Source organism: Genypterus blacodes, unplaced genomic scaffold (genome assembly GCF_046128005.1).
Source record: "Genypterus blacodes isolate CSIRO-AG114 ecotype Tasmania unplaced genomic scaffold, CSIRO-AGI_Gbla_v1 ptg000090l_1, whole genome shotgun sequence".
Lineage (NCBI taxonomy): Eukaryota > Metazoa > Chordata > Actinopteri > Ophidiiformes > Ophidiidae > Genypterus > Genypterus blacodes.
In genome coordinates, this window is record NW_027466895.1 from 815,001 (window position 1) to 833,318 (window position 18,318).

The 18,318-nt window shown below is 46.0% G+C and overlaps 1 protein-coding gene across 1 annotated transcript in view; it reads left to right on the forward strand.

Annotated features, from left to right (window-relative positions):
* The window catches only part of anks1b (ankyrin repeat and sterile alpha motif domain containing 1B), a 117,547-nt gene that overhangs the window by 54,673 nt on the left and 44,556 nt on the right, over nt 1-18,318 (forward strand). Inside the window, exons 12-14 of the mRNA XM_076158846.1 lie at nt 3,710-3,866; nt 9,649-9,785; nt 14,968-15,154. Of these exons, the coding sequence (XP_076014961.1) occupies nt 3,710-3,866; nt 9,649-9,785; nt 14,968-15,154 (481 nt within the window). The remainder of the gene's footprint in view (nt 1-3,709; nt 3,867-9,648; nt 9,786-14,967; nt 15,155-18,318) is intronic.

Sequence of the window (18,318 nt, forward strand, 5' to 3'; positions counted from 1 at the left end):
GCAGTCACAGTTCAAGCAGGCGCACATTCGCAAACATAAACTTCCTTCAGTCACACGCGTGCATACGTACAGATACATGGACACACACACACACACACACACACGCGCGTGCTCCAACGTTTAATCTGCGCGGTGCTGTTGGATGGGTGCGCTGCATACGACCTGCTAATTAGTGGCCGGAGGAGGCCTCTGTTTGTCTGCTCCCTTCCTGTGGCTCAGACACAAGTTTCTCTGTGTCCTATCACTGCCCTGATAGACACACACACACACTCACATTAAGAGAGAAAGAGAGAGAGAGAGAGAGAGAGGGAGGGAAATGAATGAAGCCCGGGTGTGTGTCTTTTCGCTGGAGTGACTCCTGGAATGGCACAGCGAGGAGCGATTCCTCCCTGGTTTGACCCCTGCAGGCGTTGAAGGTGAGGAGACGTCAAAAAAGTAAGCGGGCGGCTCAATTGTTGCCACGGCGCTGTGGTGAGTTCCCGCTCAGATTGGGTGGCTCCAAGGTCTCGCCGGTGCATTGCGGGCTCAAGAGTGAAGGTTTGATCGAGCAGAGGGATTTTACAGCTGGTGAGGGGCAGCGCTCAACTTTACAGCTTTTTATTAGAGCTTTGCTTTCTAGCTTTGCTTGGTGTGTGTATGTGTGTGTCATGGAGAGAGAGAAAGAGAGAGAGAGTATATTGTTGTGCTTGATTGTCCTGTGTGTGTGTGTGTGTGTCACTGAGGGAGGAAATCCCTGCTCCAAATGCTCTCCCACTTCCTCTGCTTCCCTTCTTAGAACAGACTAATCTCTCTCCCTCTCTCTCTCTCTCTCTCTCTCTCTCTGTCTGTCTTTGGTAAAGTTCTCTCTCGCTCTCTTGTACAGTTTAGTTCTCTACTGTCTTTTCTCTCCAAGTTTCTCGCTCTTTCCTAGTTTTAGCATCTCCCTCTGTCTCTGTTACACTTTTATCCCTTTTATCTCTCTCCATCTCTCTCTCACAGTTTCAGTCTCTCCCTCTCTCGCTCTCTCTCTCTCTCTCTCTCTCTCTCTCTCTCCCCCCCCCTCTCTCTTGGCTGACACAAACTGTAAGCTACCTGAATCCCTCTCCCTTTGATCTCCCTCACTTCTCCTCTTTTCTCCCCTTCCCCTGTCAGACTTCCTCCCTGGCGATTTGTTTTCGTTGCCTATGCGAGATTTGGCCTTCCTCGGCCTCTTCTTCCTCTTCCTCTTTTCTCGCTCTCCCACAGCCAGAGGGGTGCAAGCCAGGGATTTAGAGTAACAGGGAGGATGAGAGGTGATGTACAAATGAAGACTTTATGTTCAGGTGTACATTACTATCAGATTTTTGTTCAATCAGAATTAAAAGGATTCTGTTGTTCACTGAATATGCATGAATCATTGCGTAATCTGAGTCTGCCATCATAACACTATGCATCGTTTACCAGATTGAGCAGATCAATCGCCGCATTGTTTACGTATGTAACATCTGAGATCTAATTATGGCAATTAGGTTCCATCCGAAAACATCCATTTGTTGCTTAAGTTTGTCTTGAATCCAAAGTTTCTGACCCAGTCACACAAACTCATCATTCGGTATAATGGCTCGTAGACGGCGTCAGCATTCTGAATGGGCGTTTGAACGCGGCGACGAGTCATTGCAGGGGTGGGAGGGGCTGTAAAGAACAGCGAGCTCCTGGCCGCCCCTCGCAGATATGCCGCCATCCTGTCACGTCAAATCAGTGTCAGCACAGGCCCCAGGCGTAAAAGACTGACGGGGTCTCCATTAGCTGGTAATGGCCGTCTAATTGAGTGCTGATGGAGATGGAAGAGGTGGTGGGGGGGGCGGGGGGGCCGTTGAGTTTATAGGCCTTTTAATAACGTCCAGTGTGAAATAAGACTCAATTTGATCGCAGAGGGTTTGCGTGCAAGAGGAATCGTCAAGGGAGTGATTGCTCTATCAGCCGGGATGATGAATCCTGTTTGAGCGGGCTCAGTGCGTGATTGATGGCCCGGTGGTGTCTGGGTAATGTAGTAGCAGATGATGACAAGGAAGAGTAATGGCTCTTCAGTCCGGTGGAGGCGGCGAACAGGGAGGAGACGGGACTCTTGGAATTTTGGAAAGAATGCGAAGCGTGCCGGGAATCGCAGGTCGCCTGGTGATGCGGTGGGAATAATGATGGAGTGCTGCATTGTGGGAGAAGAAAGGCAAACGTGGAGAGAAAATGTTGCGACTCCGCTCTGAGCCCTCCTCTCCTCCAGCTTCACATCAGTCATGTCTGTTTTTCATTCCTCCCCATAAGACCAGATCAGAAACCTTTATAGGGTCATCTGCTCCCTCTGAAGCCGCCGCGGCGGTGTGAACAGGTCACACCCCCGCTTCAGTCAAGTGCAACCAGAAATTCTCCTCAAATATCCACCGATGACGAGAATGATACACCCAAAGGCAAACTTCATCACCCTTAAACCAAGATACGAGTCATTATAGCTCCTATTTTCTTTTGGTTCTATTTTATTATTATGACACGATTCATAGACGTCACATCTGGAACAGGGTCTTAGTCACCTCGTCTCTTTCTCTCATCAGCACGGTGTCTCAAACAGGAGGAGATGGATTTTGTAGTTCAGTGGTTTGATTACATTTTAAGCATTTAAAATGTTGTAAAAAGCGGTTATGTGTTGACATTTACGCCTGTCTTTCGAGAACTAAGTGAGATAAATCCGGCATGTGTTTACGCTGTGATGGATTATCAACAGGGGGGCGGGGGAGGACTGATCCACTTCTATCAGATTCAAATACATACAGGGACAGAAGGTCACAAACTAAGACTGAACTGAAACTTAACTGAATATATTCATTTTTCTCCGCACTGAAATCAGCAAAAGCAGAAGTAAATGTGTGTTGCTGCACTTTCCTCAGCTTCATCTCTGCTGTGTGAAGTTTCTTCTTCTGATCTCGTCTTTTTCCTTCCTTCCCTCTCATGTGAGGAGCCCGAGGGTGCTGCACTGTAACACCATAGACGGCAGCAACAACAACAACCACAACCTTTATCTGCAGCTGCCAATGCATGCTGGGAGTTTATCCGTGGGAAAAGGCCACTTTGTTTTCTTAGGTTCTAGAATGTAAACAACTTCAAGGTTGACATTTTCTTGATCGATTCTGCAGAAACACTTGAACCTAACACGTAACATTTTCAGAAAAAGTACAGTTGGTACTGATTAGGCGATTAGGTTTAGTTTAGTACACATGAGGACACAATTGGGAGTTTGAATCGTTTGAATCGTTAGCGACTCAACTTTTAAGCCTAATACTGAGTCCCAACCCTAACCCTGAAGCAAAATACATAAAAACCACACAAACTCAGAAACCTGAAAGTCCTGCAGGGCCTGAGAGATGGAAGCAGCTGTAATGTTTCAGGTGGTGGATGGGATCTCTAATCCAATGTGTAGTCTTGTCGTTTTCACTCTTTCGTCACATTTGCGTCTTTATCATTTATTTTTTTGGGCTCATTCCTGGATTATGTGGTGTCATCCTGTGTACTCGTCAACCTGAAGAGATAATTAGCTGTCACGCCTGCAGCACCTGATTAATAGTGTAATTAATAACGTGTTTGTCACTGCAGGTATCAGGTTCTGCGGCTGGATGATGCGATAATGCCTTCACACACACGTGTACTTAACCTCTCCCTCTCTCCCTCCATCCCACTTCTTCTTCTCCTATCTTGGCTAACGCAGGACTCGAAGGGCTCGGCAGAGATTGTCACCTCGCCGTCCCTGGATGTGTTCCTGCCCGAGGACGAGGAGAACCCGTACGAGTCGGTCACCACTGCCGTCACGCGCAAACCCTGCTCGCTCGACATCAACCACCGCCTCAACGCCTGTCCTGGCAATGGTAGGACAACAAAACTATAGATTTTATTTTGCAACTTTTTATTTTGCAACTTTTTATTTTGCGTTGTGTGGTCTCAACCTCAAAAGGTTCCATGATTGCTGGCAGCTCTTCACTCTCTGCCTCGTCTGTGAAGCAAGTTTCAGTTACTCTTTCTCCATTGAACTTTGGCCCTTTACGTTTCAATCGCTTTATTCCAAATTCACTTTCACTCCTCCTCAAGCCTTCGTGCAGAGTTTGAAGAGTTTTGTCCGTATTTGTTTGGATTCTACGGGTTTGTTCGTGGCTTGTTTGGTCTGCGGCGTAATACTTGACTCTCAGCGCACAAACACCCACAATATGTTCTTCCCCTCTCACTTAGCATAGAGATGCTACACACTGCAGGTTGTCACGGCAACTGCATCACCGGCTGGTGAGTCACCTGTACGTTGCCATGGGAACTGCCTCGCTTGCTTCCCCCCTGTCAATATAGGAGGGGAGAGCGGTGAAAGACACAGTGGAGGCTTGTTCTGTACTGTATGCGTGCGTTCATACGTGTCTCGACCCCCGTCTATTGCTGCTTTTTTGTGATTGCAGTGTGGTACTGCGATACATGCTGCGGATTAGATGAGGTGTGTGTGTGTCTGTGTGCATGTGTGTGAGCACGCACTGGGAGGTGAGAAGCTCTATGTCAAAGTGTCTTTTAGCAGAAAATTGCTCTACTGACGTAACTGAGCAGTGTGGGTGTAGTTTGTTCTTTTTCTGTAAGGCTGTTAACTGGACAAACAAGTGAGAGGCATAGAGACACAGAGAGAGGAGAGGGGACCTATAGATTCAATGGTCGTCTCTGGTTATCTGTTAATTACTAGGCTGTCTGTCATGAAGGAAACTGCAGCTAAGCAGAGATCGCCTCTCTGCAGAGAGACGCACTCCATTATCGGTTATTCAAAGTTCCATTGATGAGTCGGAGGGTCGTCTGAGGCCAAGTTGGGATATAAATCTGTGACGTGTCAGCAGGGAACATCACGGCTTCCTGTTTTGTTTCCCGTCACGTGTCTTGAATAATTGCACTTGGCTGTAAATCGGCGTCTCTTTATAACCTAGAGGGAGGATACGAGGAGTACATGGAGGAAAAGGCAGGAAAGAGAATAGAATAGAACACACCTGTTTTGTTATTGTTGGTTGATAAAGCAGCAGTGTGAAAATACTGAGCATCATGATAACAGAATGAGGTAGAACATTCAAGCATTGTTCCCTGAGTTATTAAATCTGAACTAATTTCTCTCAGGATATTATATATTGTGCAAACAGAGAGGAGGATAATTCACTTTACCAAGCAAATCTTGTTTTAAGTGAAGTTTTGTTTGGATCAAGTGTCTTTAAATGAAGCTTAAATGAGCCCGGTGAGAAATTGAAGATGTTTGCAGCAACAAACTAGAACTGTGAAGTAGCGGAATACATAGAATATATACAATATAAAGAATATACCAAAATAAAAGATCAGCGGAGGCCAACCTAGACGATCCTGAGCAAATCTTTAAACAACTAAATACAGCTTCCTGCATTTAATTAGCAATTATGCAAAACAGTAGTAAACGGAAAAAGTAAATGTCAGGAACAGAAATGCTCTGTATGAGTTTATAGAAAGCTTTTTCAGGTACAAGTACAACCAAGTTGTGGATTGGATGCAGCTGTGCCTAAAACGAGGGAGCTGTAGGGGGCGATAGTGCAAAGTCAGGGAAACTGAACCCTCCCGAGAAGGAAGGGGGTCGAGATTGCTTAGGAAGTTCCGTGAGAAGTGAACCTTGCAGTGTTGAGGCTTCTCTCGCTGCACGTCGGCCTCATGCCTGATAAACCCAATTTGATGTGGAAAATCAGTTAATGAGCTGAAATTAGCCGCCGCCAGGATACGAGAACAAGCGTTGCGGTCCGCCGGCTTCCTCGCAATCCCTCCATATTAACTTTTAGCCTCCGCTCCCTCCCTGCTAGTAGAGTTGTGATGTTGCCGGGTCTCGGCCCATTTATTCCACTTTGGTTCGGCGCTGGAGGCTCAGAGTGGCTAATGGCAGCCAGCAGTAACTCTAGAGCGCCGCCGTTAAAAAGGTCGAGGCCCATCGACTCGCTTGAAAAAGAGGTGACAGACTGTCTTCCTCTTTGGCAGCTCAGGGAAATCAATGACGCAAAGTGGCTCACACACACACACACACACACACATTTTTGTCTTCTTTATCTAAATGATTGTTTACATTTCACATATTGTCAAAATATAAGCTTACACCATCATCTATCAAAGTGAAGCACGGTGTTGAAAAGCAGTGTGATTATAATCAGTGTTCTGCAGAGCGGACCGCCTCATTACCTCCCGCGTACTTCTTTTAAGGCTTCAGTCACGGCGCTCGTACTCTGTCGTGTAGGTTTGGCGGCAGAGGATGTATATACGCAACAGAGGAACCACTTTGTTGTGTGTTCGTCGGTCCAAAATGCAGGCAGGATGTCTTTTTATTTTTAAGGATTTGTTTATTATTCTACAATTGCAAAGATATTTGAGGACATTTCCATGAATATAATTTGAAAGCATACGGTCAAATAAGATGTAGATCTTTTACAACTCTTGCTCCCAAGCACGCATGCATTCACACACACGCACACGCACACACACACACACACACACACAAATATAAATATGAAATTCTACCCGTCAAATTGGCACAGAGGCAGAACTGACATCGGGTTGTTAAGAAGAAAGACAGATACAGCTGATTTAACTGTGAGAGAGAGAGAGGGACACACACACACACACACACACAGATAGAGACCAAGAGAGATGTATGCCTGCATTAACAGGATGTGCAGCTGCCTGACTTGTCATACTTTGTGCTCACAAACACACACAATGACCAGAATCTCTCCCCTTTGGCTTTTCACAGGCGCTTACACGTACACGCACACACACGTTTCATAACTTTCAATTTTTTTGCCTGAGGTTTTCCCACAACTGTGATGTCTCGCTGCACACTCCCACAGACACACACACAGACACACTCGAGCCTAAACATATGGATGTAAACAGTTTGAGCTCAGCCCCCAGGCTTTGTTACAGCTGCAGCCTCACACATGCCTCATGTGTTCCGCATGCATCTACACACACACACATATGCAGACATACATTACCTCTGGCACTGAGGAGTGGAAGTGTTTCTCAGGAAGAAGCAGGAGGAGAGCAAAGCCACAGTCAGTGACACACACACACGCACACACACGCACACATCCATCATCAAACAATGTTGACAGGCTTATTTACTCAGTAGGACCAAACCTCTCTCTCTCTCTCTCTCTCTCTCTCTCTCTCTCTCTCTCTCTCTCTCTCTCTCTCTCTCTCTCTCTCTCTCTCTCTCTCTCTCTCTCTCTCTCTCTCTCTCTCTCTCTCTCTCTCTCTCTCTTTCTCTCTCTCTCTCTCTGTCTATATTTATCCTCTGCTGCATCCCTGGTTTCCTATCTCGGTTTTTATTTTATCTATTTACGCCCACATACATTTATTGATCCAGCTCCAGGCGGCTCTCTATAGTGTGTGTATGTGTGTGTGTGTGTGTGTGTGTGTGTGTGTGTGTGTGTGCGCGCGTGTGTGTTTGTGTGTGTCTGCTGCTGTGCACGCAAACAACACCAAAGGTTACTATTAAAGAAAACCTGCTGAGGATCTCTTTCTCTTTCTCTCTTTCTCTCTCTCTCACTCCCTCTCTTTCTCTCTCGTGCTCTCTCTCACTCTCTCTCTCTCACTCCCTCTCTTTCTCTCTCTCTCTCTCTCTTTCAATCACCTCTCTCTTTGTCTTTCACTCCCTTTATCGCTCTCACTCTCTTCTCTCTCTCTTTCATGTAGGGGTCTATTTTGAAACCTTTGCAATCCTTTAATGTGCAAAAATACACAAAGATCTTCTTCTCTCCCTTCCTGCAATACTGCTGTGCACACTGAGTTTGTCTGTCTGGATCCATATGCATCACTCTCACTCTTCCACGTCATTGACATTGTATTGTATTGCATGTATAAAAAAGAAAGGAAAGTGACAGACGGCACTCTGCAGCCCTTTAAGACCTCCAGGTTTGCTCAGCAGAGTTATCTAGGTGCAGCCACGGAACTGTCAGACAAGTCAGAAGTTCCTTGGAAGTTTCTTTGTCCTCTGCGTCCTCGTCCATCACTGACAGGACGTCTCCTGTCAGAGGAGGGAAACGACCTGATGTCCACCGTCATCTGTCAAGTTATTTCTGTGTTTCAAGGCGTTTTCATCCCTTTCACTTACTGGAAACAGTGTCCTTAGCTGTGTCTTTGTCTGATTCTTGATTTGTGTGTGTGTGTGTATGTGTGTGTGTGTGTGTGTGTGGCTTTGTTCTTTCCGAAGTCAATTAGTAGGAGTTGTGAAATCTCACACCAACAAAACAACACAGCTTTGACTTTTTTTGTAGTAAATGAAATGCCGCAGGAGCTGAAGTGCTAATGGTGCCATTCATATAGCTCAACCTTTCCATCGCCGCAGTGATGTAAGCCATTTGTGTGTGTGTGCAAGCATGTGTGTTACATCATAATTAGATGGTATTCTGGTGTCTTCTAGGATCCACGAAGGCAGGTAGCAGCTGACAGAGAAATGCTGGTGTGTGTGTGTGTGTGTGTGTGTGTGTGTGTGTGTGTTTGTGTGTGTGTGTGTTTGTGTCAGCACCACTGACGGGCAGTATTTTGGGAAAGGTGTCTGTGTGTGTGTGTGTGTGTGTGTGTGTGTGTGTGTGTGTGTGTGTGTGTGTGTGTGTGTGTGTGTGTGTGTGTGTGTGTGTGTGTGTGTGTGTGTGTGTGTGTGTGCGTGCGTGCGTGCGTGTGTTGATTAAGACAGATGCTTCCTCCCAGAATTCAGACTGCTTCAGCACTTCCATTTTATTTCCTTCCTCCTTTCCTCTGTTCCTCTTGTTACTTTTCCCATCTTCATAAGTTAAATGATCACATGCTGCGGGAATTGACAACAACACTGTGTGTCTGTGTGTGTGTGTGGGATAAGCGACACAGACATATTTGTGCAGCACATTTCCTGCTTACTGGAAACAATTAAATAAAACAGATAAGAATTAAAACATAATGAAATAGTAGAGGTAATGATCAAATTAGATATAGTCAAATCAACATAATGATAAAAATATATAGCCCACCGCATTTATTTGCTCCCTAAAAGTGGAGATTGAGGCGTTTTATATTCAGCAGCCGCTCGGTTCAGATGGACCCAAAGTGAAGTAGCTTCATGGTTCTCTGGGTGGTTTGAGCTGCGGTGACAGAATAAAGAGCTGGCTGAGTGTTCATATTCATAATTGATGTTTTGTACGTACACACACCGCGTGTACGTCAGTGCTCTCTGAAGCACCTTTTGGTATTCAGGTGACGTCTGGCACAAGCGTGGACAGATTGGACTTAATTTGGTACGGATGTGTCTATGTGAGACTTCAGGCGTTCGGGGCGAAGGAAGGAAAGATAGAAAGAGAAAAAATTAGGAAAGAAAGCTAAGTTAATGTAAAGGTTCTGTCATTTTCAGCTCTATTTGTTCTGAAGGAAGGAAAGGAAGAAAGAAAGAAAGATTAAGGAAGGCGGAGAGGAAAGGAAGTAAAGCTAAATGATGAGATCACATGTACAGTAATCTGTAACTACAGCTGTCAGATGAATGTAGTATTTCTTCAATTAATATGAATGAAATCCAGTATTGATTAACGCTAATAAATTTGAAGGAAATCATATCTGACCTTTGCTCTCTCTCCCTCGTTCTCTCTCACTTTCTACAAGGTCACTTGTCCCATGTAACGGTGAATGAGGGGGAGCATGGTCACCATGGCAACTGTTCGACGGGCCCCACTCCAGACTGCTCGCCCCCCTCCCCTGACACGGCCCTGAAGAACATCGAGAGAGTCATCCGCCCACAGGTGAGCGCACACACGCACACACACATGGAGACACACGCACACACACTAATGAATGCGTTGCAGAGACACCTGATGCATTATTGAATATCAAAATATCCGCCCACAAGCAGCTGAAACACCTGCACCCACACTCAAACACACACACACACACCATGGTAAATGTGTCTGTGTTTCTCTTTATCTCTATTGTTTGTCATCTGTCCTTCCCTATGTCTTCATCGGTCTCTCTCTCTCTCTCTCTTTGAGTCAGTTGTAATGTTTTACAGCTTAAGTTCTGTTTTTCTGTTCACTTCAGAAATAACCACAATCCAACATTCAGAATAAACAAATGCAGCACCAAACCAACCTCATGCCTGAGCCGCATTCCTTCAGTTGGCACTTCTGCCTTTGGGACGATGGTATCAGACGCACCAGAGTAGTGTGAACGTTCACGTTTCACACCTCGCTAATTAACAGCAGTTGTTTTCTCAGTCAGCGGATGATGTGCGACAGACCGCTGCAAAAAATATCACACACACACACGTGAATCATAAAATGGGTGAAATTGCATCAAAAACCGGACCTTCCTTGTCATCAGCCGCTAACTAATGTGCGCAGAGGGGCAGCATGCAGCACCCAGCGGGCTTCCTCCCGGCTTGAGGTGAACGTAATCAAGAAGCACCAGAGTTCATTTTTATGGCTCGTAATTAATTCTCAATAATTCATGTCGTTTCATTTCAGTGCTCCCGCTGGCTATTTCATCAGTACACATTACATATACAGCATGCTCCAGCTGACACACACACACACACGCCTTGTGCCTGTTGCACTGCGGTATATGCAGCATGTGTCTGCGATGTTCTGTTTTTCGTGCATTATTACAATATTAATGCGGCGCTCGGGCTTGCTGGAGGTTGTTTGAGTAAAATTGGAAATTGCTTTTCATTTTTGTTTTACTGCTGCGGAGTTGAAACAATAACTGAAAGTATAGGGAAAACTGTTTTCATAAGGGGCCTCACTGCCTCCTCTCTCTCCCTCTGTTATAAAAATCTGCACTAAATCATGTTTACGACTGATTTGCTCGTCTGGGCTCCTGCTTCAGACAGAAGCAAGCAGGGTTTGTGCTCTCTAATAAATAATCAATAATCCAGGAGATGTGGTGGAAAGATTGGCCTCATGTTTAATTTATTACTGTTGGCAAAGATGATAATGAATGATTTGATATCTATTTTGGGTCCAAATCTGTTTCTCATAATATCCAGTGTGAGTTTTATGTTGATTTACTGTCAATTTGATGAAATGAAGCAAATGGAGCCTGTTAATCAATGGGACTCCTTGGGTTGCCAGGTGCGATGTTGCCAGATTTGCTGGGAAAATGTAAGCAATCTTCCCTCCATACATCTTATGGAGCCATATTGTAACTGTACTGTGACAAAATTCTAATGTGCAGCTTATCAAGATAAGGTGATTTACATAGAAGAAGAAGAAAATGCTTGAGAACACACAGAAATGCAAGAAGGCCAAAAGCTGAATTCGGTGGCATTTTTGCAGCATGTAACCCCGCCTCCTCCTGCACGAAGGCGGCCCTCGGCTGATGGCGCCAATAGATTCCTGTTTGCAATTTTTCTGTTTACATCAGAGCTTTAAGAGAAATTACTCAGCATCAAAGCGCCGCTAATGCTGCCACGGTATCGACTGTAAGCCAACAGCTGATAAACACGTGTAATCACTTTGTAAAAAGCGTGAAAGGAGCCAAACCAGCCACAGCGGCCAAAACTACGAGAGTGAGGGAGACGGAGAGAGAGAGAGGAAAAGAGAATGGAGGGATGATGGATGAAAGGATGCACAGAGGAACCAACAGCTTCATGTGGTGATCAAACTGCACCCACTGGCTCAATGTCCTACTTTGCGTGTGTGTGTGTGTGTGTGCGCGTGCGTGTGCGTATGTGTGTGTGTGCATGTGTTCAACTTAAATATTAACCACCCTTGCGTGTCCACTTGACATTCCTGAACACACATGATAGAACTTGTGTTTGCCCACCAAGGCTGAAGCTTATATGGCAAGATAACACACACACACACGCACACAAGTACACAACGCATCACGCGCCCTGAGACGTGCTGTCACACACTGGTGAGCACATGCAGAAAAACACACATACGCACACACGATGACTGTCTGATAGAGCAGGAAGCGATAGACATCCTTTCAACCTCTGTGTGCGCTTGTCTTAGCAGCTCTTCACTGTGTGTTCATGTGTGTGTGAGGAAATCACTAATAAGGGACATACTCTCACACACACACACACAAAGCACAGATGGGAAGTTTACTGAAAGCGACACAGCTGTCATATTAGAGGCAGCGGCAGAGACGCATCACTCTGACAGATTCGTTTGCTGGCACTCCCTCTCAAATCAGCTCTGACTGGCAAGCAGCTCTTGAGCAAGGCACCAAAGACCTCGCTGCCAAAGTAGGCTCTGAACTTTAAAAGAGAAGTCAGCCACTTTATATGTAAATGTTGCTGAAATTACGCAAGAAGCTCGCCAGGGAGAAACCTCCTGCCTGGAGAAGAGAGGAAGAAGAGTGGAATCACGTAATCATGAGTAACGTCTTGTAGATTTTTTGGATTATTTATTTGGTTAATATTTCATTCTGTGTCATCTCTTCTGCTCCTCTGTGTTTGCTCTATGCACGAGTGTTTTTCTGTGGATGTGTGACAACAACACAGAAGAGAATTTGATGAGATTTGATTAGACAAAATGTTAGTGTCTGCGTTACAGCGCCACCATCAGGCCGAGCGGAACCAAAGAATAATGGCTTCCTCCCTGCCAACCAAGTGTCACTGCCTCTCATCACACAGCCTCCATCTGAGAAAGCTCTGAGAATGGTCTTCACACATGTAAATACTTTCTCAGTTTCACACACACACACACACACACACACACACACACACACACACACACACACACAAACAGAGCAAACCTGAAGTAATTACAGTTTCAGCAAGTAATGTAGGTGTGTCGTCTATCAACACACACACACACACACACACACACACACACACACACACACACACACACGTATTAACTGTTAAACCAAACGTTCTCCTTGGGGATGCGATTCCAGTTGGTGTTTTTACGCTGGTTTCATTTATGTGTCTGTGTGTGTGTGTGTGTGTGTGTGTGTGTGTGTGTGTGCTCATTAGTTCCCTTCCAATCGGCCGTGACATGTTAATTAGCCTGCCGCCCGTTTGCATCGTCAACGCAGAGCCTCAGCCAGAATGTGTATGTATGCGTGTTTTGTTCTAGTGTGTGTGTGTGTTTGTTGTGAAAGGAAACCGACGCCAAGTAGAGGGAGATAATTGTTGGAATAAAGGGACACTTAGATGATGAATGTAAGAAGCTGAATTGCCATCAAACACGTTTCACATTTGAAGGCTCGCAAAACCAAACTTGGTCTCACTCACTCACACACACACACACACACACACACACACACACTCTGGCCTCGTTCAGTTGATTGCTGCTTCATCTTATTTGTGTTGTATCTCCCCTTTGTTGTTTCTGTTGAGCCTGCAGCAAAGTAAACAGTGTGTGTGTCATAATGCATTGGCTCCAGACAGCACCCAAAGTTATGGTTTATTATCTAGCCCGTTCACACACACACACGCACACGCACATGGGATGGGAACATTAATTGGAGATAGCAGCAGGTTATTTGGAAAAAGTCGCTTGTGGGCGTGTTCGGATCTAAAGTTTGAAACTAAATCAGGAGCGACTTCTCCCAGGAACTTCCCACCACACTCCTGTTACCGTGACGATGCCATCTATAGGGGGATCAATTGACATGGGACACCTTCTCTCCTCCCTCTCTTCCACCTTCTGTTTCCTCGAGGCCACTTTAGCCACTTTGACCAAGAGAGAAGTCGCTTCCTTTGTCCCTTCCCCTCCTTCCTTCCTTGATGTACGTGTCCTCTTCCACCAGTGCCTGTCTCCATGTCTCCTAGCTCTGTCCTCAAGTTGTTTTTCTCTTCCCTCTCCAGGTTTGCTCTTGTTTTCATCTCAGTGCAGCTCAGTTGGTCTCTTACTTCTCTACCCTTCTCTCTCTCCCTCCCTCTCTTTCTCTCTGTCTCTCTGTCGCTGTCTCTCTCACTCTCTCTGAAGATCTTTGTCTATCCCTCAATTTTTCAGGATGTTTGTTATGTATAGTCCCACTTTATCTGTATTTTCTGTTAATGACGAAATCCCTCTCTCCCGCTCTCTCTCTCTCTCACACTCGCACACACACACACACATTCAGACTGCCTGAGCTGTTCTTGAAGCCTAGCAGCAGGTTGTCGAGAGCTGAAAGTGCCTAATTATGTAAGCCGTGTTTACCAGATGCCAGTCTACACTTTCACTCGTCCTCTTCCCCCCTCTCTCTCTCTCTCTCTCTCTCGCTCTCGCTCTATCTCACTGTCTCGCTGTCTTTCTCTTGCCGTTCACCATCTCTCCCCGTTCGCTTCTCTCCTCTGCGTGCATCTTCGTTTAACATTACATAATCTAGGTCTTTACATTGCACTCACACACACATCCAGGTGTCTCGTTTATCTCTCAGACAATGTATGACACCTACACACAGAGAGAGAGAGAGAGAGAGAGTGAGAGGTTTTGTGTGATGGAGGAGGTGTAGTTTTGTTTTAATTGACTCACTGACACACTACAATAATCTTAAATCAGTATGCAAAAGACAGATTGCCTTTTTCACAAAGTATAAGCACATAATGGTGAGGAAGGATGAACTAATTACACAGTATTTACCGCTATGGAATACATTTAAGGGCTTAAAATCGATTGCAGCTACCATCGTTCCTCACAGTCAGATCAAATTGGCAGGGAGAAAGGCGGAGTTACTGTTTGACTTGCAGTGTTTAAGATTTAAAGCCAATATTTGACGCTGGCAGCAGCTTAGAAGGCTGCATAAAGCTTTATTACAGTCCACGTGTGTGTGCTCAATCCTGATTGGTCGAAAGAAGCGTCCCAAAAACTAATACCAACTGGCTGAGGTGAGAAGTGGTGAAGAAGCTTGTGAAATCTTATTGCTTTCACCATTCTGACCCTCTGGCATCCTGTGAGAACAAACACAAAGGTTTAGTTAAAGTAACATTATATCAGAAGTAAAGTACAGAGTCTTTATCATTTTGCTTCTCTTCCTTCCGTCCAGCCCAAGCAGCGAACCTCCCTGTCCTCCTCCCTGGACGTCCAGCGGCCCGTCAACCACAGCTGCGAGCCCAGCGAGGTGAGTTCGTCTCTGGGCTACGCCAGCTTCAGCACCAGCCCGCCCGCCAGCCCGCCGCTCAGCCCCAACCAGGAGGACTCGCCGGGTTCCAACGACGACTGTCCGCTCACAGGTAAGACTCCGCCCCCCTCACCCCCCGGAGGTAACCCTGGTTCCTCTGCGAGTCCCAGAACCACCCATTGAGAACCCCTCCGCCTTGGTTTAGCTGTCTTTCACTTCCTAGTTTGCCGCTTCTTGCGTTGCCATAGCAATGAGATCCCCTGTTGTCATGGCGAAGCGGCGGCCTTGGCTACAGTTAGCGGGTGACGTGGTCGTGAATACTTCCTCCTCGCACCCGCTCTCTGTCCACATGTCCTTCACGCTCACTGCTGTCAGGCACAAGGAGACACAGAAGGAAGCAGACATATGATATATACTCCTATAACGTACTCATGTAACCTTAGTGATGAAACACAGGATAGAAGTACTGACAACATGTTATAAACATATGAACTACTGAACAATACACTTTCCAGCCTTTATAATAAGATGAATTCTGTGTGTTTGTGTACATCTCGCTCTATCTCTCTCTTTCCCTCTCTCCCTCGCTCTGTCTGTCTGTCTGTCTGTCTGTCTGTCTCTCTCTCTCTCTCTCTCTCTCTCTTTCGCTCTCTCTGTCCTTCGCCCTCCTCGCCTACAGCACCACACACCAGGAATAGACTAGCTCCCATTTCTTCCTTCCTCTTCTTGTTTTTTTCTCCATTTCATTTTTCGAATTTTTTTTATCCTCTTCTTCTTCTTCCCCTCTGCTTATCTCGCTCTCCTGCTCTCTACTTATTAGCTTTATACGGCCCATTGTGGGGTTGCCACGGTAACGAGTGGCTTACACACAGATAGAGAATATATATGTTTGTATGTGGGTACAGAAGGCAAAGAGTCAGAATTCAAAGGATGCCAGTGAAAAACAGAGTGGGAGAGAGAGAGAGAGATTGAGAATGAGAGTTGAACACTGCCAGGGGAGGAGGGAGCTAGAACGAAAAGCTGGATGGGGAAACGAGGACAAGAACGTGAAGGCAACGCCATAAAAGGCCTCTCCTTCCATCCCTCCTCCCTACATCTCTATCTTCCTCTTTTTACCCACCAAATCTCTGGTGGCGTTCCTTCCTCGCCAGTCGACTCGTTCTGTACATCACATGTCCGGGGCCTCGCTGCACAGTCTGCAGGTGTTGGGCACCTGCGTGGGCGGTCGGGGTAAAAAAGAAGAAGAAGTCCTATTTATAACCCGATCCATCTCTGGCGTGGACGCTGTGGGCTACAGCTTACGTAACAGCGGTCGTGGCTGGAGATTCTCCCCGGCGTCGTGCAGAAAGTATCACGACTGTCTACACCGCTGTCCTCCATGAATTATGCAGTGGCGACAAACGGGAACAAATCTGCAGCGCCGTATTTACTGAAGCTGTTCAGGTGCTGGCGCGCTCCACAAACATCTCGGTGTGAATGCGTGCATGTTTTTCACTCACGCTGCACAAATGTTACAGTGAATTACACGTGGATGTTTTCTATATACACAGTTTCTGTGTCTTTGGATACATCATGCTTCAAGAATGCTTTAAAAATGCATCAAAAAAGTGAGTTAATCAGCAGTGACACAGGTAGAGACGGGCCAATCACAGACGGGCACAAAGGGTCAAAGGGTCGCACCTGCTCAGCTTCTCGATGTTGGCTTCTTGTAACATACATAATCAAGTGATCCGGGGCATTTTGCCGGTTTGTTCTTCCCAATTAGCAATCAACTGTTAGTAAACAAGGCACTACTAAACAGGAGGTCTAATCAGGTAAAAATCTTCACGGGCAGTACAGGCCCCTCTCTCTCTCCCCTCTCCCCTCTCTTTTGCTCTCTCTCTCTCTCTCTCTCTGTCTCTCCCTTACCACTCTCTCTCTCCCTTTCCACCCCCTCTCTCCTCTCTCTCCCTCTCCCTCCCTCTCCCTCTCCCTTCTCTCTCTCTGTCTCTCTGTCTCTCTCTCTCTCTCTCACCTGTATAAAAGCAGCGGTGGCGTCGTGTGTGGTTTCTGGAGTCGGCCTGTTTTTAGACACTAATCCGCTGTGCAAACTCAGTCACAGAGGGAGCCGAGCGATCAATGAGTTCTCGCGGTTAACGACCCGTAAATGGCAAAGCGAGCGCGTGCACCCGGTGTGTGTGTGTGTTTATACTTGAAAGTGTTAAGTTCATCAGCGCGTGATTCCCTCTCTCTCCTTTGTTGTCATGAGATCACGCGCTCAACCACACGCCTGCATGTGCTCACACACACACACACACACACGTGCCTGTTAATTCATACTTTCAAGTCAGCGGCGTCTTTGATGCAAAATTGATTTGATTCTCAAACAGACACACACACACACACACGCACATACACACACACACCACCCATCAGGGACAAAAGCCATTCATGTCTGTCCAAACGCCTTATTTCCCAGTGTTTTACATTATTCATCAGGTTCTCATCTCCAAACTCTCAGACTTGAACTAGACGTCCGTTAACTAGACGCCGTCCTGGGAGCGAGTGTGTGCCGAGTGCATTAGGCTCTTAACCTCAATTTCTTGTCGCGGCCGCCTATGGAGAATTAATAAACGTTGCATGAGCTGTTATTTTACCTTTGGGAACCTGCAGGTGACACCAGCTCACCAGTCTGCAGGTGGGGGTGATGGTGCAACTCACTGCAACATGGTGACCCAGATTTGGTCACGGTTGGTGAGCTAACGGAACACAAATACTGTCGCCGTGGGTTACCTCTAAGCCCGGCGAGATAGTTATTGATCGTTCTGTATGCCTGCATGTACATATACAGTGATTTAGGTGATAAGACCAGTGCAGGTTTACGTGTATGTGCTTCAGATTTTGATCGATTTCGATTGGAGGCCTGGAGAACATTGATTGATTTCCACAGTTTCTAAGCCGATAAATCCAGAATCATATTTACAGCTGTATCGACAGGAACATGAAGCCCTGTGTGTGTATGCGTGATGAAAAATATTGATTATAGGTGTAAGTGTTAAATAACCAGTCTCATTATCTCTGGAAAACATTATAAAAAGTAGGATTCTTGCATAAGCATAAGCCAATTGAGTCAAATGATTCATAGTAAAAGAACATACACATGTGAACACACACTGATGAACACACACACACACAGTTAATAAACGTGACCTCATGTGAGCACTCTGTGTTGGCTGACACACACACAAACATACATGCTGTGTGTAATACCAAGAGTTGCAAGTGAGAGGCTATCGT